Genomic DNA, 21700 nt, shown 5'->3' on the forward strand with positions numbered 1-21700 from the left:
ACTCCAAACCCCAGGAAACTGTTCCAGCTTGCACCTGTGGTTGGTTTGGAGGGCGAACAGTCTGTCCGCAGGTCCAAGAACACCTGAGGAGCTGACACTCCTCACCAACGCAAATCTTACCATTGCATGGTGACTCAGGCTGCACCTGAGCATGGAGCACCTTGTGGGCCTGATATGGTGCCAGCTGGGGAGGGTGTTCAGTGACCCACCGCTGCAATGCCTGGCCATGTCCAATGAGTGCCTTTTCAAGACAGCCCCCAATATCCCACCTCAGACGCAACTACCTGGTAATTTTTTCCCCAAGGAAGGCAGGACACAAGCTGAGGACAAGAGCTAAAGAAGGTTTCTTGAACTTAAAAAATTACTTTTATTTTAAGAACCAATAAAATTATGGTAAATATTTACAAATAATTATCTCACGTAAAGGTTACATAAAATCAAATGTCCACAAGTAACAGTCACTCTCATGAAAAGACACACAGATATTGAACTACGCCAATCTTATTGCATGTATCTTCAACTAATCTAAAAATAAAAAGTGTTGCAGTCAACCATTTAACTTAGAATAAAATCACAAGTTTCAGTATTGACAAGAAAAAGAATTGAAAAAAACCCCCAAAAATGAAAAAAAACGCCCTTCAAATGTCCCCTCCTTTTTAACCCAAGTCTTAGCACCCCCACTCCCCAGTCAACCTCCCATTTCACCCCCCAAAACAAAAGCCAAAACAAAATCCCCAAAATAATGTTTGACATCTTTGGCAAATTGGTACTGCTGTAATTACATTCAAATATCATAACACACGAAAGCAACACACAGCACTAAGGAAAAAACACCAAGATTTCAAGTCTGTTCTTTTCCTACTAGAAAAAAAGAATACAAAACATACACATTGTAAGAAGCATTTTTTCATCTGTTTTGCAACAGATGTTATCCCCTACTTTCAAAGGCAATTCAACAGTTATTTTTACGAGTTTGTGTTGGGTTTTTTTGTATGTGTTTTTTTTGTTGTTTGTTTGTAATGTATTTTTCAAGGGAAGGAGGCTTTTCTTCTCCCTCTCCTTTCTTTCTCCTCTCTTTTAAACAAGTAAGGTTCAATGCAGGCATTGCAGACTTTGGTGGATATAGTAGACATGTATTTCTTTGATGCTAGAAGTTCCTAATACAAAGTAGTTTGTAAGGAAAAAAAGCCTGTTCTTTTTTTTCTTGGAAAGGAATTCCATTTGCAATGAAACGAGTTTCTGTAATTTCAGCATGTACAAAGGCCACTACAAAGTGAAAAACCAGAATAAGGTTTCTTCCCACATGAGGCTCAGCAAAGGGAAAGGCAGGTCTAAATGCCCACTGGCGACTTTTCCCATTTACTTTTGACAGTGAAGAGCCAGAGACCCTGGACACAGAGGTCTGTCTGGATGGTGTCTTCGGCTAATGCAGGACTAGTGTCCACCTCTCCCCAACCCCCACCAGAGTCTGAGAGACTCAAAAGTGCCTACCCATACACACATGTGGATAGCAATTCCTAAATGCGCACCTGCCCCGCAGTGCTGCAGCCGCATCAGCTCAGTCTTTTCAGTCTGACTCCTGCCCCAGAGCTCCTGCTCTCCATGAGCCCTTTCACAGCACTGGCAAGCAAGACCACAGCTAGAGCTGCCACTTACGCCAGCCATGATGCCGAGGCAGGCAATCCTGGCACCACATTGATAGGCTTTTCATTTAACATTTTTTACATCAAGTCTCATTAGTGCAACCAGAAAAAGGACAGTTTTTGATCCTTTTAGTTTTTTCTGTTTCTCACACTGCAGTAATGTGTACCTGTGACAGGAGCAGGTCTGAGGGACCACAGGGCTCTCCGGCTGGTTGTGCCCAGCCTCATATCACCACTGAATGCTCTGCCTCCAGCACTGAGCAGCTCTAGCCAGAGCTCAGGTAGTGTGCCCAGTCCCTGTGTCAGTGCAAGCCACCTCTCTGCCTGACAATGCCTGCGCAGGACCATCACTTGTGTGCTCAGTGACACACTTCAGGACATGTCAGCCAAGAACTGCTGGTGCTCTAATATTTACTCAATGAAACCAAAAGAAAAAGGAAGTTTTTCCAGAGTTTGCTGGGACAGTCCTCGGGTGGGTCAGCTTAGTGCTGTGCTACCTATTGTGGCTGTGGACTCATGTTTCCCAGTGGCACACACAGGAAAGAGCACAGACCCAAGGAGCACCCTCAGTCATAGCCATGCTGGAGCCAGTAACAGTTACACAAATTGACTACGCTACAGGCCATGGCTCTTGAATTTTTGTGTACCTGTGGCTGGAAATGGCTTCCTCTATCCTCCATGATGAAGGATGTGTAAAATAGGTAAATGAAAGAAAAATAAGAATAGATATACAACTCCATCATCTAAGACAAGCATGGCAGAGCATTTATTGAAACTCATCAGCATCCAGGACTTGGCACAGTGAGCCCACCACACCACCCTCACCCCAGCTCCATCTTCTCTCACTGCACTGCCCACACATCACAGCACCAAGAGGACTCAGCTACAGGGATCCAAGGAGGGGTAATGGGTTCTAAGCACTTCACTGTTGTGAGCTCCATGGACCAGTCAGAAAGGTTTTCTTCCAAAAGATGCCTCTCATCCTTTTCCCCCCTTTTCCATTTTTCTTCCTCTGATGCTGCTTCTTTCCTCACCATCTCCTTCCCAAGTGCCTCAAGCACCAATGCTTTCCCCAACACCCAAAGTCCCAGGGTCAATCAGATCACTGCTTAGACATCTTAGAATGAATACACACACTGGCCCCAGTGCTCTTCTGATTTGACAGTGAACAAACAAATATTTTGGTCTGTGAATCCAGTCCTGAGACATCCAGAGCTCTGCAGAAAGTAGAGCTGCCTAACAATAATGCCTCCATAATGGAGCCTTTGGACACAGATGCTAAGCAAACTCAACCTCCACAATGTTTTACATGTTCTTTACAGTCCCAGTATCACAGCATTTGACTGAGGTTTTCCTCAAAAGTCAGTTCATGCAATCCTGTCTCATGGCTTCCTTTGATTTAGTCTTACAGCAGCATTTTCCTTCTCCACCTTTCAAATTTAATTTCTTAGTCTGTGTCAGCAATGTATTTGATAAGTTTATTGCTGGAGCACACAGTACTGAGAAACCCTCCATCTAGCTGAGTGTATTACTTACTGAGTTTAGTGCTGAAACTGCCTGAAGGCACTTTGTGGGGCTGATTTCCACAGGGGTTTAGTGATGATACACTGCTCTACAAGGCATCCCACCTGAGTAAAGGGTTGACAGGGCACCTAAAACCCCTACACTGGTGTTATTTTCTCCCCATCTTGCAGTCCCAAGGGGTCATTTGCTTCTCCAGCTCACCCAGTGACTTCTTCCCCATAAAATGGAGGGGCCACTGATGGATGCAGGCAATGTTTCATTGTCCCCAAAGAACCACATTATAGCAACAGCACCTTTCAAAGACATTTCCAGAGGAGGAGGAGGATCCCCCCAAAGAAGGCATGGACAGAAAGTCCAGTTCTGAGGAAAGGAGTTTGTAAATCCCAAGCGAAACATTTTCAAAACCAGAAAGTACTGTCAAGAAGTGGCTTTTCTGGCAGAATGGCATGAGTACTCCATGGTTTAATTCTTACTGGCCATTCTTGGTAGGAACATGTCCCAGCAGATGTGAGCATGCCATGACTGATGTTTTTTGGGAGGTAGGCCCGGCATAGGTCCCTGCCTAGCATGTGCAAGAATAGGAGCTTTGGGGTTCCCCTCAGCAGCTCTGACTAGGACCTGTATGCTGTCCATACATCTCCGCAAGCCCCTGGGATGAAGCCCACCACCATGCTTGGCAGAGCAACTCTGGCCAAGGTCTGGCCTTGGGGAGTCCTGGTGAAAGCCTTGAGGCCAGTCAGACCTGAGATGCCTTTCCTACGTCGCCAGACTAAGTGCAATGGCTGCTGGCCTGAGCATGCAAACATCTACCAAAATCTCATGTTTGGTCTTCTCAATGTTATCTAAATTAACATACATCATGCAATGCTGCTGAGGAAATAAATAAAAGAAACATGGTTGCAGCACAATAGGCAGAGTAAGTGAAAGACCCACAGACCAATGACAAGCGCTGCTGCTCCCTCGCTGGTCACACAGACTAGACTTGTTTTAGCCCAGTCTGGTCACTAAGCAGATAGTGCCTCCATAACTGGTGTAACACAGAGCACCTCTGTTCCAGAGCCAACACTAGTGCCTGTGGTCAGAGCTTTGTTTCTCATAATTTCAGCGAAGGAACTGGATGGCCACATCCCTTTCTGAGCTCACAGAGAAGGTGCATAGAGAGACCCTCAGCCAAAGTCTTGCATGTGTCCCCAAAGACAGAAACACCCTTTGCAGCTTTGTCCAAGCTATCGTGGGGTGCTCAGAAAGCTAAGAACCCAAACCAAGGCTTCAGAAGGTTCCCTATATAAATTGTCCCTGCTGTTATTTGTCTTTAGTTAAAAATGGGTATCAGTTATTAATAGCTGACAGATGAAAAGTGGGACTTACTTCATTTATAAGTTTATCACAAAACTTACTTCTGGATTAGGGGCACAAATTTGAAAGACTTTGGCCAGGATCCCTGATTGGCTCTGTAATATCCCACCAAAAAGTCATTGAGTCAGTGGGACCTGGGTGCCTCCATAGCTTTCAAGGATCAGAACACATCTACCTTGGAAACTTGTAAGTGATGGCTGCATTTCCATAGCATGAGAAGATTCCACTAGAGTTGGAGAGGAAACTTCTCAGCACATCAGTGGTCACTATGGACAACAGACATGAAGGATAGGTGGTGAGGTGGGAGACAGAAGAGAATAGTGTTAACTCAGGAGCTGTCATTTCAGAGAAATGCTTGTACAGCTGGAAGCAGATAAATACCTGCTTGAATATTTATCCAGAGGAATGAATCTCAGGTTTGACACCAACAACCCTTCTACTGCTTTGGAGCACTCATGGGCAAGTGGCAACAGGACTTCTCAGCAGACCCTGCATGGCTCTGGGTGAATGAGGATGGTTGGGTCAGGAGTAAGGAGGCTATGGGCCAGATCTTTATCTCAGGAGGACCAGGGAGCTTCTCCACTGCCTTGAGGAGGAAAGGGATGGGGTCATGCCCATCACCCTTATGGCCTGAGGCAAGGGAGGGCTTCTGAGAGAGATCAGCAGTTCTCCTGGCTCCATAGAGCCACAGTGATTGGTGTAGCTTCTTAGTGGGTCATTCATAGCCACTCTCCTCTCTTAAATTAACCCCCCACAAGCTGCACATTGAAGGACATGTGACTATTGATGCTTTATGTCTGAGTGGGAGGGAAGAAATGTGGAATTACCAGGGCAAAATTCCCCCCAGGCATGTCTGGACTACAGTGGCTGGAATCTGCAATGCCTTCACAGAAACATACAGACCCCCAAATGAGCACCTTCCCCTCCAGTTTGCCTTGGAAAGCAAGTGCAGCTGCCTCATGCCCAGTACACCCTGTTCAGTACAATCCACTTAACAAATTATAACAATGGTACTTCTTTCCCTTCCTCTCACGGTTTTCATGACTGGGTTTTAGCACACAATCTATTGAGACATACATAAGGTGTCGACTGTTATTTAGGAATTCCTTCCTGTACGCTGCTTCACTGGAAGCCAGAAAATTTGTTTCAGTCCTTAATATGATGACAAATTAACATAAATGAACATTAAGCAGTAAAATACCACAAAATTGCTCATGTCTTTCAGTAGCCCATGTGTTTTATACCAGCATACAGCATGATCTCACATGACTGTTAGATAGGATACTCTATACAGAAATAACATCAGCCAAAAATACAGCCACAATGAGTGTTAATGTGGTTCAAAGTTGCTTAAAGCTTACTGAGTTCTTTGAATCAGTGCACCAGTTTCAAAACGCACTTTCAGATGCATTTCGAGTTTGTATTTTTACAATGTTGCTGCTTACGCTTAAGCCACTCTTCTAGTAATACAAACAAACAAGTAGCAAGTATTTACAGTGATGCTTGTCTAAAACTGAGCAAACTGTTTTTCTTCCCTTGCCATATTAAATTAAAAAAAAAAAGGAAAAAAAAGGCAAAAAGGAAGAAGAAAATTGCCTTGAGTCTCACAGCCTGTTTCAGTGTGCAGCAAGAGGGAGCTGCCCCAAGGGGAGCTGCTCACACCTCTTCCTTATCCCCAGATACAGCCATGGCACCTGCAGACAATTAAAGCAGAAGCCAGCTGGCTGCAAAGAACATGAAGCTACCGCGCACTTTTGACTACACAGAGCTTCAGGAGAACCCCTTCCTCCTGTTTCTCTGTTTCATTTGAGACTCAACCAGATTTAAGAACACAATAATCAGTTCATCAAGTTTAAAGAGCAAAATTTCAATTATCACATTCCTAGTAACTACTTTCTCCTTCCCTTGCGGTGTAGCTGGAGTGGCTGCAGCAAGGTGACTCGCTGTGGTTGTCCCAGGTGGTGTGTGCTCCAGTGTCAGTGGCGATCATAGGCAGTGGCAGCGGCGGGTGGGGCTGTCCCACGGGCTGTGGCACTGTAGTAGTAGGGGGAGCCTGTGAGAGATGAGACCACCGTGAGGAAGACAAAGGTGGAAAGATGCCAGCTTGCAGCATTCCAACAAGGTGGCAGAGAGCTCTCCAGCTAAAGCTTCAATAAAGGCTGGGTAATTAGAATAAAAATCACATTCATGTAATTCTGAATAAGGAGGTGTGTTCGGTTGAGCTGGCAAAATGCCTACTACCTAAATACAGAGTAAGAGTTCCCCTCGCCCCGCCGAGAAAAGGGAAAAAATGGAAAACTTAAAACAGGTTTATATATTTATATAGAAAACAGAAAATTAAAAGGAAACTACTGTATAACATACACATACACAAGTTAGATATAACAACAATCCTCTACGTCACACAGAAAACAGATCCCATCACTCCGGATCCATAAAGCACTCCCAAAAGAGCTCAACATCCCCAGAAACAAACCCAAGCAGAGACAAAACTAAGAATAAACATTTTACTTTCCTAAGATAACATGGTGGTAAGCTGGCGCTGGGCCTAGTCCTCCCGTCCTTCCCAGGATGGTACAGTGCATGCTACCAGGACCACAGCCATGAGGGAACTGCCCAGGCACCTCCAACACCCACTTTTGTACTTGAGGTGACATCAGAATATGGTATGGAATACCATTGGCCAGTAGAAGTCTGTTGTCAGCTGGTCTAACCCAACTCCAGTCAGCTGATACTCTGAGGCCTGCTCTACAAATCGAAGCCTAAATTCAGGCCTAGCTAAACCCATAACGGGAGGGGGCATCATTGTTTTGCATTGCTGCTGGCTGTTCAATAACTTCTCTTCCTTCACTCAAAATATCAGTTTAATTTGCGTCACCTAAACAGGTAATTAATTTTCAGACTGAAAGGTCAAAATATTACAGCCCCAACACACTAACACACTCTGACATCACTGATTCTACCCACTTCTTTTGGAAGGAGAAGAAGGAGGTGGAGAAGGCATTCAACATATTTCACTGAAAGCACTTTGAAAAATGTTGGTAATGATTTCCTGTCCTGCAGGGGTGAACACTGGGAGATAAGGTGACCACTCAAGGATCACCAGGAACCTGGACTGTTTGCTTGAATGAGAAACATTCTTTGATTTGTACCTGGAGAGATACCAATCTGTCCAGACAGCCAAACAGCACCAGTTGTTAAAAAATCTTCCAAGCACACCAGCAGTGAAACCAACTCTGTTCCAACCTAAGAAGAGAGTCAGGAAAAAAAAATTTCAAGGTACTACCAGTTTGGTCTGCAAGGCACCAGTCTCACATGTGTGAGATGGAAGGCAGTGCAGAAAAAACCCCTTGAAATTACTCATATTTGGGCATGTTCATCTGAGACCATCAGGTAGGTTTGGGCAGGCAACAAAGAGCCAACACAGGGAACAGCTCAGGAGCAGTCAGGGCTGTAAGGTCTGTTTTCATGAGTGATCCCATCTGAGAGCTGGCATCCATCCTGAGCTCCCTGCCTTCAGTGTACCTGGGACAGCAGCCCAACAGACATGGCCAACAGTCTTCAAAGCCCTATACGTGACTTAATGCAGAGGGAGAAACTTCTGCTGCTTCAGTGAGGTAGAGGAGCTGACCCCGACAGAAAGTGGTGCCCCCAGAGCTCAGTGGGGCCTGTGGATCCCTCAGGAAGACATCAGTGGCAGTGAAGCCAAAGATGCATTTTTGGCTGTTCACTTCCCATCCCAGAATCTAGCAAACCCTGCTCCAGCAGGTCCAGTGATTGCCCAGTCCCTGGGTGTAGGGTGAGTGTGGCAGTGCCCCAGGTGTTCCACCATCACAACCCTGCAACACCCTCTGGAGCAGGAAGGACAAACCCAGCTGGCATGTCCTGAGCTGCTGTTCACCTGCTCTCTGCTAAGCCAAGTGCCTCCACCTCTAGGAGGCTAGAGAACCCTCTGGCCTCTCCTCCTTTTGCACAGCTTCCAGATGAAGACTTTGCTGTTCAGCTCAAAATGACCTGAGTGAAAAGGCCAAGCACAAGAGTGTGAGTCACACAATCAACCTCTAAGAGAAAGCTCACAAAGAGTCACCATTAACCATTGTCAACCTGCAGGGCTACCTCACTTTTGTGGGTCCACCAGGATCAAACTGATGGACAAGCCCACCTGTTCTTTCTAGGCTGCTTTTGTCCAAAAGGCCATACCAGGAAATCAGCTCAGCCTTCATCACCAACCTCCTGCTTCTCATTTTCAAGAGCACAACTGACGCATCAAAAAACAGAGCTCTGCCAGCATCCACTATTGCACACTGTGAGCAATGTGCTCCTCAGCACGGTCACAGTGAAGAAAACTTCTTTTTCATGATCAGTGTCCTACCACAGCATGTGGTACTCTGCTGCTGCAATCTCAAGGGGTCAGAAACAAAGGGGTTCAGCTACTGGAAGGTGGCTTCTGCACCAGTCAGTGCTGCAGCAGAATGAGGGCTTGTATACAGGGAGGCCATCTGTGTTGTCCTCAGTATCATCTTTAGTGATCCAGACATTAACACTTAAAAATCAGAAAAACCCACTACAGAGGCCTAGGTTTAAAAAAGATAAATAAGTCTTCAGGAGTGTGGAAAGGTACTTTTACTGTACCCAAGAACAACTCAAGAAAGTCCATGAAATCACTGACCAGGACAAGCATTTGCAAAGTTGTCTGTATACAAACTCCTGGGCAGGAACCCATCCCATGTAGGTTTATTTACTAAAAGGGGAAAATTTTAAACCATAGCCAATGGTGGCAAAGCAGATCCATTCAGAGGGTCATCATCCCATTTATGCTTGCACAAGTGTAGAGCTGACAGCTTGTGTTACCTGCTGAGGACACCACAACTGCTATTCTGGACTGGGCAGACAGTACTATTCCAGGTAACTGACATCAGGTTAACAAGCCCCTGCCTCAGGAATGGTATTTTCTGCAGATAATACTTGAAAGCTTCAGAAAGGCAGTGAATACTGTTCTTATTGGTGGACTAAAATTAAATGCTGTATACTGAGTATCCCAGGCAAAATCAAGCCATTGAAAACATGGAAGCCTTCCCTGGTCAAATTGCCTGGTTTTGAATGAGCAAAGGCAAATTTAACAATTCACCAGCCTTTGAAATGTGTATGTCCTGTCTAGCTGGGATTTTAGGAATGTTCTCTGTAGCAAGTGAATTGGGAGCTGCGCTATTGGGGGTGTCCAGCTTGTTGGCCCATGTCCCCAAATGGCCACTCCAGCTGACTGGGACTGCTTGGGCATCATTTTGCACTGCAAGGTAGGCAATATCTTGAGGTGAAACAACTCAGAGCCTGGTGAAGAGTTGGGTGAAACTGCTGTCCTCATCCACCACAGCACCATGAGGTCAATGTGGAGCAGGCAGTGGTGATCCCTGCGGAGAGCCCAGTTCCCACTGACACTGGCACCAGCACTGACCATAGCAGCTCAGCTCAGGCAGAGAGGTGAAAAATCCAAAGGAGGGATTCAGCGGCACCAACCAATTTCACCCCGACTCATGCAGCAGTGTCTGAGTCCCAGCAGAGCTGAATGCAGCACTTTATGAGGTTATGGGGTAAATGGGGTCTTTTGGGGGTCAAGGCCTTTTTTTTCCCACTCCTTCCCTCATTGTTGTTCTGACTCCATGCAGCTAACCAAAGCCCAGTATTTCTCTCATGCTTTCCAAAGGCCTTACATATCTCTTGAGTTAGATGTTTCTGGTTTGCCTTTCAGCAAATGCAATCAAAAAAGCTTGTATTTAAAGTGAAAAGTGAAAGTATTTAGTCTTCCTGTCACCATACCCCCATCGAGAACACACTTGTCTATCCTTCTGTCATTTTTCCTTTCTAATTCATACTACCATCAATTTATTTTTGACACAGTCATTTCTAGTGCCTACTTGTTCTCTAATCTTTCTGCAGAAACCACAGAGGAATTGAATCTAATCCTAACTGACCAGCTCCAAGCCCTCCCCTTGCATGACACCATGCCAGCACTGGTGCCACAACATCACAACAGTGCAGCCAAACCTGCCCAGTGCACACAGACCACATCTGTGTTGGAGAGGGAACACCACAACAAATGGAGCCCACAATGAGAAGCACTGAGTCAAATACTACAAGCCAGCATGAAATTGAATCATTTTTCTTCATTAGACAGTGCTGCTGTTAGCTGTTCTTAACATGCACACATTGAGCTGACCCTATGCTGGCAAGCACCAGTATGCACTGACAAGGACTGCCTGAGCCCCAGGGCTCATGGATGTGCTTCTAGGTACATCCCTGCATTGTACTTCTTGCAGGTCATTCACTGCACAGAGCGGAAAAAAGAGGAAAATAGGCCCTTCCCTCACCTCCTTGTCTAGCTTTGAGATGGGGACACCTGGTATAGCCACCAAGCCAGATGCCACATGAGTGGCTAGGACTTGTGCCTCTTCACAGCACATTCCCCTGGGAACTCAAGGTCTATCCTCACTTCTGTTGTGGTCAGGCCACGACTGAGCCAACCCCCACAGAAGAGGCTGTCATGTCACTGCCACACAAGAAGGGTATGGCTGCCACCAGGGCTGATGGCAGGACGCAAGAGCTAGAAGATGCTGCAGAGCTGCAGCAGGAAACTGACTTCTGCCTCTGCTTCTCTTGACTGCTCTGGAGAACTGTGGCTTGGTTGTCTGCCCTCCAGGAACAGTGGGGCACAGCATATGGGATTGCTCAGTCCCTCATCTGCACTATTTCCCACAACATCTGGGGCAGACATGGCTTGGCTACCTGGTGCAGAGGAGAGTGCAGCACCAAACAAGGGCAGAGCAGGTACTGAGGTGATGGTGAGCAGCTGTTACTCTTCTGGGACCCGACAGCCTCTTCCCACTGCCTGCATGCCTCAAGCCTGGTTCTGCTTTCCCATGAAGACACCACCTCACACCCCTCACTCCTGCTCCACATGCACAGGAGGAAGACTGGAGACTAACAAACAAAGCTTTCCCATCATTCTCATCTCTTTCAGTTCCTCTTCTTTTTACTCCCACTAAAAAATATTTTTTCAACCCAAGTATCCTTTTTTCCTGCCACTTACAAATCACAGTATCTTGCCTTTTAGCTCCTCTTTCACAGGCCTCAGCTTGGTGTGATTGCTGCTGTGCAATTCTTCCTTTCCAGCACAGGGAATTAATTGAACACAGGCACTGTTAAGTGCTTACAGTATTACACTTTCATCTCAGTGAAAGGAACAGGACTTTGTAAAACAAACTGTGTCAGGCAATACACCAGTCCTGATTAATTTTGTCAGGGTTTCTGTTCTGAGGCTGATACTGCCAGAGCTTGCTCTCAGGAGAGAATTATTAAATGCTCTCACGTATACTCCTGAGAGGAGTGGAAGCATCCTGGATATAGTTCAAATTCACCTCCACTCCACTGCAGGTGCTCAGGCTCATCAAACAGCACCTTCTGGGTGTGCACGGAGACTTGGGGCAGGTTTTTAAGGCTCTGCCACAGACTCCTATCTGCCCTGAATTATCAGCAGGACTAGCAGGCACTGAGAGAAGGGAGTTCAGGATCAGGCTTCCAGTGACAAACGTAGAGTTGCGGTTAAGAGGGATTTTTGCAAGGCAGAAGAGATGTCTGCTCCATAGCCTGTGGCTGATTGCAGATACATTGCTCAGATCATATCACTGTACTTGGACCTACCAGTGGTCAGACAAGGGGATTCCTCCTCCAGGAAACTCCAGTTCCCCAGTTTTGTGACCAGGCTGAACTGAAATGGTAAATTAATTTTCAGGACTTTCTACAGAACAAAAATTCCCAATTTCTTTTTATTTTTGATGCATCAAGACTTACAGTATCATAACTCCAAATCAATGTGTCTTTGATCACTCAAAGCAATGTAACCTTATCTGTGCAATGACTGAACCTGTGTTTACTGAAATAAAACATTTTGAAAATGCCATAACAAAGTATATTGAAGAGGATGAAAAAAGGAAGCCAAGATTATGTACTTTTAACAGTTCCTGACAGCAAAAAATATGGTTTTTTTTAAAAGGCCAGTATTGACATTATAGCACAAAACATTTCAATTTCAATAAAGTGGTGGTTTCTGAAGGAATATGGTAGCATCTAAATTTTTTTCCCTGTCTCATTTAAACACAGATTCACAACATGCTGCTGAGTAAATACTGTTGAAGAAACCCTCTCCAACCTGAGACACAAGCCTTGCTGCAAGAACATTGCCATCCACATAACTGTGCTACTGTGCTCGTATGGCTGAGATGAAATTTGCCCCCAAAGTGCAAAAAGGAAATGAGAAAAATATCAATGAAGAAAGGGAATGGCACAGGTAAAAGGTGTCCTGGCAGCAAGTAGTTGTCTCCTGACCAGCTTCTCTTTTAAAGTATACTCCTGATTCAGACCTATGCACCTCCAGCATCTTTAGGGCACTGTGGAGAACTACCCTGCCTGGTACCCTGGACAGCACAGTCAGAGCCGATACAAGCCTATCAACTCAAATGGAAAGCTGAGGAGGTCATGGGCACAACCTGCTGCTGCTGGAGACAAAAGGCCACTGCCCACTCCTGTGGGGCTGCACAGAGCTCAGGAATGTCTTCGGGAGGGCTCACCCAGGTGCCTCTCCAAAAGCCCTGTCTTCATGAAGAAGGGCAGGGTTGGGGCTGGGTTGTCATTTATTTTTAGTATCATGCCAGTTTCTTGGTCAATTTGCAAGCAAATTTAGAAAGCCAACTACAACCTGGCTTCCTAAGACCAACCGTGATGCAAAGTATTGCTGAAGCAGCTCTCCTGCTTCCAAAGCAGTTGCAAAATGAGATATGAAGAAAGCATGGTGTGTGCTCTTTCCGCTGGCAAAACCATCTTCCCCATGCAGCCCAGCCAAAATCCTACCAGACCTACCAGCTGTGGCCATGGAAACTGTGAGCTTGAGCAGGAGGACTCCCCTGGCTTTGTGCAGCTATGCCCATCCATATTATCTGGAGATCTGTCTGCTGATTTATGATGGAAGCACTAACAAACCCTTAAATGTGCCACGGCAAATAGCAGGATTATACCAGCACCATGGCATGAGAGGCAGAGGCTGTCTATGGCTCCCTGAGGATTTGTTTAAGGACAAGAACCATGATGAATACAGCCTGGGTGGTTCAATTACATGGGGACTCAATTACTTAAAACAAAGAAACTGGATGAAAAAAGTATGACAAAAATTTAAAATTATTTCGCTGCTGGAGGTCACATATAACAGCCCTGTCATCCATAAATCTGGAAATCTCTAAGGCATGCTACTCCTGTGTTCAGAGATGACAATTAATTGGTATTTTACTTACCTCATCCATGCAAATTATGCTGGAAAAAATTCTAATTACTGCATGCTACATGTATATAAGGTCAAAGTGGGTCAGCTTTTGACAGTGGTGTAAAATGGATTATGTTTATCCTTCACATGAGGGCCATGATCCTTCATGAGCTATAGGGCTTCTGTCTCCCACTGCTCATAGGGACTGTGCTAGCATCAGCAAGTCTGCACAGGCATGGTAGACCCTTGCTGAGGAGGGATGGAGTAGGCAAACATGTAACCGGGGTGCAAACACAACACGTGGGAGAAACGCAAAGCACTTGAATGAGCAAGCAGAAATGGCATGGGGACTGATGGGGATCACATTTGGCTGCAAGCAACCTGGCACCCCAAGTTTTGTCTGAATAGGATCCCTTACCCTCAAAAAAATGGGGATCTTGCTTTCTGGCAAACTCCCCACTTCTGAAAGGATTTTATTGGGCAGAATCAGGATAATGAGGTTTGGGTCTAGGCTTCTTGTTAGCAAAGTGAACCAAGAATAATTGTGCACCTCAAAGAAGACCTGCACTTCCATGCATGGACTGAGCATGAGGACTGACGACCAGGCCAGAACATGTATTCTGCCCACCCCAGGGTTGGAAAAACACACATTTCTCTGAGCATTTGAGGCAGGGTTGGCCACTTACCCAGGAGTCCAGGGTTGGGAAACCTCCATGAGTCGTTGTATGTTGAATACTGTGGGTGGCTGTATGGGCTCCCAGAAAACTCGCTCCCTAAGTTGAAGAAACAGAATAAAAGGTCATATGATTTGAGATGACAGTTACCATTCTAGAAGAAAGGACTTCTTCAGTGTGCACTGTGCTCCAGTGATGTTCACAGTAAAAGCACTGCTGGACACCTGCCTTGAGGAAGGGCAATATGGGTGGGCAAATTATTAAGTAAATGAGTATTATTAAGTAAATCAGCCACCTTTACATATCCTTTTCATGGCGGAGCTCAGGCCTGCTGAGATAGCAGGTTTATTTCAGGCAGCCCATGCTGCAGGAGCAAGGCAACAGGGAGGGATGGAGAGGCCTCTGGGACACACTGATGTGGCTGGTCCTTACCTCTACAGCCCTACAGCTTTCAGGGCAAGAAACACAATACATGGACAGGGTTGCTCAGACAGGGTCTCCGCTGTAAGACAAGATGAACCAGCCAGTCTTCTAGATTGTGGGGACCCTTCCAGGATAACATGGTCACATCCCAAATATTTGTCCAACAAAGCCAAGGCAAGGGATTTTTGCATCACTTTCAGGTGGCTTTGAACCTTCCAGACAAAGGCACAAAAAATGCTTGAAGTGCAATTGCTGTTTATCTCCTTGACAGCTCCCACTCTCCCAATCTGTTTGTTCTCGTCACATGTCACCTCCTGCTTCATACTTCAGCTGCAAGTTACTCAGTACAGAATCTTGCACAATAGGGCTCTGACCCAGGCACTCCACCATGCAAATACCAACACTGCTGCTGCTTTACTAGGAAATGTTCCTCAAATGACAGACTTCTGTTTTCCTCTATCTCTATCTTCTTCCTTTCCTTGTTCCCCTCCCATACATAAATACATACAAGCACTGCACAGCATGGCAAGAGAAAGGGTAGGTTTCCCAAGGCAAAAGGAGAGGGCTGCCAGGCTGCAGCAGATGTTCACCATGACCTTTGCCTGCTCTGGTCCTTAGTGCTGCTGTGGCTGCCACACTGTACTCAGGAGCTGCCTTTACTCCAGTTGGGCAGTAGACCTCTGATGCCATGTCCTGAGCACCCCAGGCTCAGCAACCCTGCCCAGTACAACCCATAGAACCACTCTGGAGACCACATCTGGACCTCCAGGTCAGTGAGTGGCCTTCTCCCTCAGAACACAGTTTAGGCAAGTTGCTGGCCTGCTGGCTCTGGGGCAGAAGGCGTGATGCTCTGGGCACCAAATAAAACAATTTGGTCTAGGTTAGCTTGGTGTCCACATGATGTTGCTTCAGTGAAAATGAGTTGCCTTTCCATCTGTACCACAAGATGAACACTGAGTGTGCTGATAGCAGGACTTGCCCATCACTGGTCTGCTCCAGGAGGTCTATGTTAACACCTCTTCCTTGTGTCTCAGTGCCCTTCAGATGCTCGAGGTTTCACCTACAGCCTCAGCCTGCTCTCTTCCCCTGACACAGCATCCAAAGAGAGGAGGTCCAAAGTCATCATCAGCAAGTGCTTCTACACTCAGCAAACCTTGATGTGCCAACCACATCTCTTCACAAGATTAGAAAATATTTTCCTAAGTGGCCCTAAGAAATCGCATTAATTCACCATGAACCAAGAAAAATGGAACTGTTTCAAACCTCTCTCACAGTGAAGGGCATCATGCCTACAATTCCTCTCTGCTCCCAGCTCTGTGGATGATAGACGATTTCAGCATCTGAATGTTACCTCCGTTACAGTGCTCAATCTAAGGCACAGGGAAGTTGGTAATGCCGGAAGAGATGTCTGGAGCCACCTAATGTGCTGAGGTCACTGACAAAAGCATCCTCATTGACTTCTACAAGCTAGGAATACAATTCTCTCCTGCAGGACACCAGCTAGGAATACAATTCTCTCCTGCTTCTCTCTGGTCCTTTCTGCCTCTGCACCACCACAGCTGAGGCTGTTGCCTCACCCAGAGCCCTCCCTGCTTGACTCCTGCTCCCAAAGCCTCTTGGCTTCCAGCAGATCTCTGGCCTAGCTTTGTCTTTCTGGTGTTTATCCAAGTCTGAAAAGCACATGGGCACCAACTGGTCTGGGAACTTCACTTGTGAGTGCCATGATGTTTTCCAGTCCTTGAAGGCTCACTGCCAGATCCTCCTGCCAGTGTGTGGAGCACAGAAATTCCTACATGCTGTGGGTGCCTCCTCTACAGGGAGGGGATCACACACCACTTTCCACAGGAGTTTTATTTCTTCCTCTCCACAGGGAAGTGATAAATTCAAAGATTTAACCCTTCTTAGTTGCTTAAAACCATTTTGCTGCCTGACCGATGTGACATGCAAAAGCCAATGGGAGACAGTCTTGCTGTCATGTCCTCCCCTGGAGCTGCACAGTTCATGGACAGAGGGACAGGGCAGACAGGACAGCAGGACAGACCTCGATTCCTGCTGCAGCCTATTTGCACAGAGTGCACGAGGAGTCTGTCCTGTCCTTTGTGCACCAGGAGCACCCCAAGCTTCAAATGATGCTCACACTGAGCTGTCACATGCCTGCAAGAGCTGTGTCCCAAGGGAGGGCATGCTCCCCTTGGACAACTCCTTATTTTTAGCTGACCCTCTGCCATCTTTCTCTCCCTCTCTCCCTCCCTCCCATCTTCCCTCCCTCCCATCCTCTCTCCCTCCCTTCCTCCCTCCCTTCCTTGCCTTCGCACCCGACTCTCCCCTCTCCTGTTCTCCCGAGGCTACACAGACCCAGTCTGTCCCACGCTGATGCTGTGCATGCCACCGGGCGGGCAACAGGACTTTCCAAACGTTCATCAGTCCTGCAGCAGGGCTGCGGGTGGGAATGGGCTGACATTTCATTGTTTCATCCTCTCCTGCCTTGCACTCCTCCCCCACCATCCCTACTGCCCTCCTCTTCACACTCGCGCACAGACACACATCGTGGACCCTCTCTGGGGGATGCTCCAGTGCCTGTCAGACTGAGGCTTCCAATTCTCTGTTTTTTATGCCTCAGTGGTCAGGGTGTCAAGCTCCTGCAGCACAGACCAGCCAGGAGCTCGAGGAGTCACTGAGCACCATCAGCTCAGTGACAGTATTGCTGGCTTAACATACTCTGCATATCCATCAGCCTTGCTGGGGTGGGGAGGGGGGGCAGGGGGAGGGATGGAAGAGAAAGAGAGGGAGATGGTGAGAGAGAGAGAGAGAGAGAGAGGAAGAGGGAGAGGGAGAGGGAGAGGGAGAGGGAGGAGGGCAGGAAGGAAAATGAGAGTAAAGAAACATGCAAGAGGGGAAGGGAAAAGGAGAAGTGGACGAGGAAGTCTCAATCCCCACTACTACCACTGCAGCACTTGGGCAGAAAAATGGTACAGCCGTAAGTGAAACTAAGATAGATGAATGAGCATGAGTGCCTTGTGAATTCCACCAGCTATTCTAAGGTCCACCAGCTACACTTCTTGACAGCACTTTTAACCAGTAGGCCCTTGCCCCATTCAAAAATAAACACCACAAAGCAGCCACTCAGGGATGTACACATGTGTAGCATGTCACACACACAAGCATGGTGCCCACTTGCATCACAAGGAAGGGATGGCAATGGGGCATATCCTTCCTTCACACATAATGGTAAGCCCCCTCCTCAATAGTTCTCACCTCACTGAGACACAAAGACAAAAATCAAAGGGTTCCCGCCAGAGTTAGCCCACCTCTTGTCACAAACCTGTCTCCACAATGCCATAGTGCTCAATGTGGCTGCAGCCCAAAGGGAGTCAGACTCTTCTGTCACCCACTGAGGGAGAGGTACAGCAGAAAGAGGAACAAAGAACGATTCCCAGTAATACTGCTGCTACAAGTTACCGGGGTGATGGATTCCACCTTGAGATGGTGAGACACACCCCTTGCCCATAGGGTGAGCTTAGGTGGCTGCAGACAGTCTGATGGTGGTGGATCGACCTTCAGCTGCTGCAAACAGCACTGTCCGCTCTGCAGCATTTTCTCTGGAAATTACCAACTCACATGACCAGTCTGCTTGGCTTTAAGGTAAGCTTCCTGCAAGTTTCCTTTGTGATTTACAGGAAAACTGAAAAGCTTGAGCGTATCAATCTCAAAAACCTGACAGTGAAGTAAGAGCTTTCTTCATGTCTTTTACACTGCTATGGCTTTAGAGAACTACTTCTGCAGGGAATAGGGAGGATGCAGGCATGTCCATGCACCAGCACTATATGCAAGGAAGAAGGGTGATGGGAAACTTCCAGCCCCATGTAAAGGCAGGAGGATGGGCAGATGCTCAAAGCAGGGCCAGTTCTGACAGGGGCCATGTTCAATCACGGTGTGGAAACTTCCCAGAATGGAGAAAGCCTGACCACCATCACTGCACTTCCCCCATTCACCATACAGATTACCCAGCTGCAACCCCTTGAGATAGTACAGCTGTCACGAGTGTGTCCCTTAGCCTTGTCTCCTTGGGACTGTGTGACAAAACCACCAGAAACCAGCAACCTAGTCAAACATGAAACATGCTTGTTATCCAGCTGCTTGTTACCTTTGGACTGAAATGAAATTTGAGCAAACATTCATCAAAGAAGTTTCATATGCCACTTCCAAGTTTAACCCTGAAGTCTCAGAAGACCCCACAAATCAGAAGTTTCAGAGCCAGCACAGCTCAACCAGAGCCAGCTGCATGCAGACAGACACATTTAGACACTTTTTGCTGTGTTTTCTCAGATATCAGATTTTTGCACACACATTTGGAACAGGGGCAAGCCATCACGAACCTGGGGGTGGATGATGATTATTATACATGTGATGGCTACTGGTAATACAATATGCAGGTGACAATGTGCCTTCCTCCCTGTCACAGCTATGTAATGGCTCCCAGCTGTCACTCAACAGGGAGAGTGACCACAACCCCATGCCTGCACCCTCCATCCTGCCAGATCTGTGGCAGCTGCTGGCTTCTCAACCAGTCCACACCACTGGGCCTTTTTGCTAACCAAACTCTAGATTTAGGACAATGCCTTACTCAGCTCTTCCATTTGTCAGGAAATTAAGACAAACCAGAAAAAGTGGTGTTCAATAAACACACCTAAGGAAAAAGAATAGAAAGTTAGGGGACAAAACCCAGAGCTAGACCAGGCCAGGAACAGCAAGACCCTGCCCAGACCTTCTTGGGGTTCTGGATAGGTTAAAAACAATCTGCTTTATTTCTTCTTATGCTGGGCTCCTGCAGACAAACACCTCTCCTCATGCAGCCCAACTCTACCTTTCCCTAGTGCTGAGGGACCTTACTTTAACTTTTTAAAATGAACACTCTCATGACTTTTACTTGTTTTCTGTCATTTTCTTTTGTGGAAGTAATCACATGGATCATAAATTTCTTCAGTGAATTCCAATAGCAATCATTACTCTGGTAGCAAAGACATGCTTGACTGCATGGGGAGCTGAGATAAGTACTGCTCTGAGCCACACGTTCATACCCACACATCACCAGCTGGCTCTGTGAGGCAGCAGCTATCCAAACACAGCCTGGGAATCTATTACACTGAAGTTATGCCTGCCATAAGGCTAACCATGGCCTGATCTGAAGGTGGATATAAACCAAAGCAAAATCACAGAATCGTGGAATCTCAGAATCAAAGAATATGCCAAGTTAGAAGGAACCCACAAGGATCAAGTCAGCCCTTAGCCCTACACAAGACTATCCTCAAGAGTCACACCATATGCCAGGAGTGTTGTTCAGATGCTTCTTGAACTCTGTCAGGCTTGGTGCTGTGACCACTTCCCCAGAGAGCCTGTTCCAGCTTGTAAGCACCTTCTGGTTGAAGAACCTCTTCCTAATATCAACTGCAGGCCATTTCATTGGCTTCTTTTACTGGTCACCACAGAGAAGAGATCAGTGCCTGTCCCTCCCCTTCCCTTCATGAGGAAGTTTTAACTGCAATGGAGTCTCCCCTCCATCTCCTCGTCTCCAAGCTGAACAGATGAAGTGCCCATAGCCACTCCTGAAAATGATTGCCCTCCAGGTCCTTTACCATCTTCATCGCCCTCCTTCAAACACTCTTTAATAGCCTAATGTCTTCCTTATATTGCGGTGACCAAAACTGCAGTATTCAAGATGAGGCTGCACCAGTGCAGAGCAGAGCGGGACAATCCCCTTCCTTGACTGTCTGGCAATGCTTTCCCTGATACACTCCAGGACACAGTTGGCCCTCCCTGGCTGCCAGGGCACTGCTGACTCATATTCAGCTTGCCATCAACCAGGACTCCCAGGTCCCTTTCTGTGACACTGCTTTCCAGCATCTTGTTCCCCAGTCTGTACATACATCCAGGGTTTATCCAACTGTTATGGTTTAGCTTGGCAAAATGCCAACTGCCCGATACAGAGTCAAAGGGTCCCCCTCCCAGGGAAAGAGAGTGAGGAAAAAAAAATAGAAATGGAACTTTGAAATGGCAAGGTTTTATATTTACACAGAAGAAAAATTAAAACCAGAATAGGATACAATACATATATATATAAATAAATGTGAAAAGAAATAATAACACTTTCACTGAGCTGCTTGAGTTATTAATATGGATTCCAACCACCCAAACCCCAGAAAACCTCCCAGAAACTCTTCCCAAGAAACTTCCCAGCAAAAGAAAAATTAACAAGAAGATGTTCCCCTCCCTAGATAAACAACAGCATGGATGGCAGCAAGGCCTAATCTTGAAAGTCAGAGCAGCACGTCCTCACGGGGGCTGAAGCAGAGACTGAAAGAGACAGAAACTCCTCTCACTTTTTATACTCTTTGACACTTCTTGATGATGTCAGATGATATGAAATACTTCTTTGGTTGCTGTTATGGGTTTAGCCAGGTGGGCCTAAATTTAGTTTTTAAAGTTCAGACTAGGCCTGGAATTCTTAGCTGACTTGATCTGAGCTGGGCTAGACAACAGCTGACTTCTTCTAGCTAATAGTATTGTATTCCATACCATATTACAACATCATCTCAATAGGGGTAAAAGCCAGTGTATGGGAGTGGCTTAGTCTGTTCCACCATGGTTGAAGTACAAGCAAAACATGCTAGAGTTGTTTTGCTGTGCTAGGCCTTACTCCTGCTGCTGCCACTGCTTCCATTTTGTTTGAATTCAGGGAAGTAAAAACTTTTTGTTGTTACTCTGTTTCTTGCTAG

The 21700-nt window shown here is 46.5% G+C and overlaps 1 protein-coding gene across 6 annotated transcripts in view; it reads right to left on the minus strand.

Moving 5' to 3' along the window:
* Window positions 1–349: 349 nt before the first annotated feature.
* The window catches only part of PAX5 (paired box 5), a 141688-nt gene continuing 120337 nt past the window's right edge, over window positions 350–21700 (minus strand). For 3 of the 6 annotated variants that reach the window (XM_071580927.1, XM_071580924.1, XM_071580926.1), the window contains 3 exons: window positions 14517–14603; window positions 7676–7769; window positions 350–6576 (listed from right to left, as the gene is read on the minus strand). In XM_071580927.1, the coding sequence (XP_071437028.1) occupies window positions 6510–6576; window positions 7676–7769; window positions 14517–14603 (248 nt within the window). In that variant the 3' untranslated portion in view covers window positions 350–6509. The remainder of the gene's footprint in view (window positions 6577–7675; window positions 7770–14516; window positions 14604–21700) is intronic. The other 3 variants (XM_071580929.1, XM_071580928.1, XM_071580930.1) reach the window with 1 other exon arrangement.

This window comes from Pithys albifrons, chromosome Z (assembly GCF_047495875.1).
Source record: "Pithys albifrons albifrons isolate INPA30051 chromosome Z, PitAlb_v1, whole genome shotgun sequence".
Lineage (NCBI taxonomy): Eukaryota > Metazoa > Chordata > Aves > Passeriformes > Thamnophilidae > Pithys > Pithys albifrons.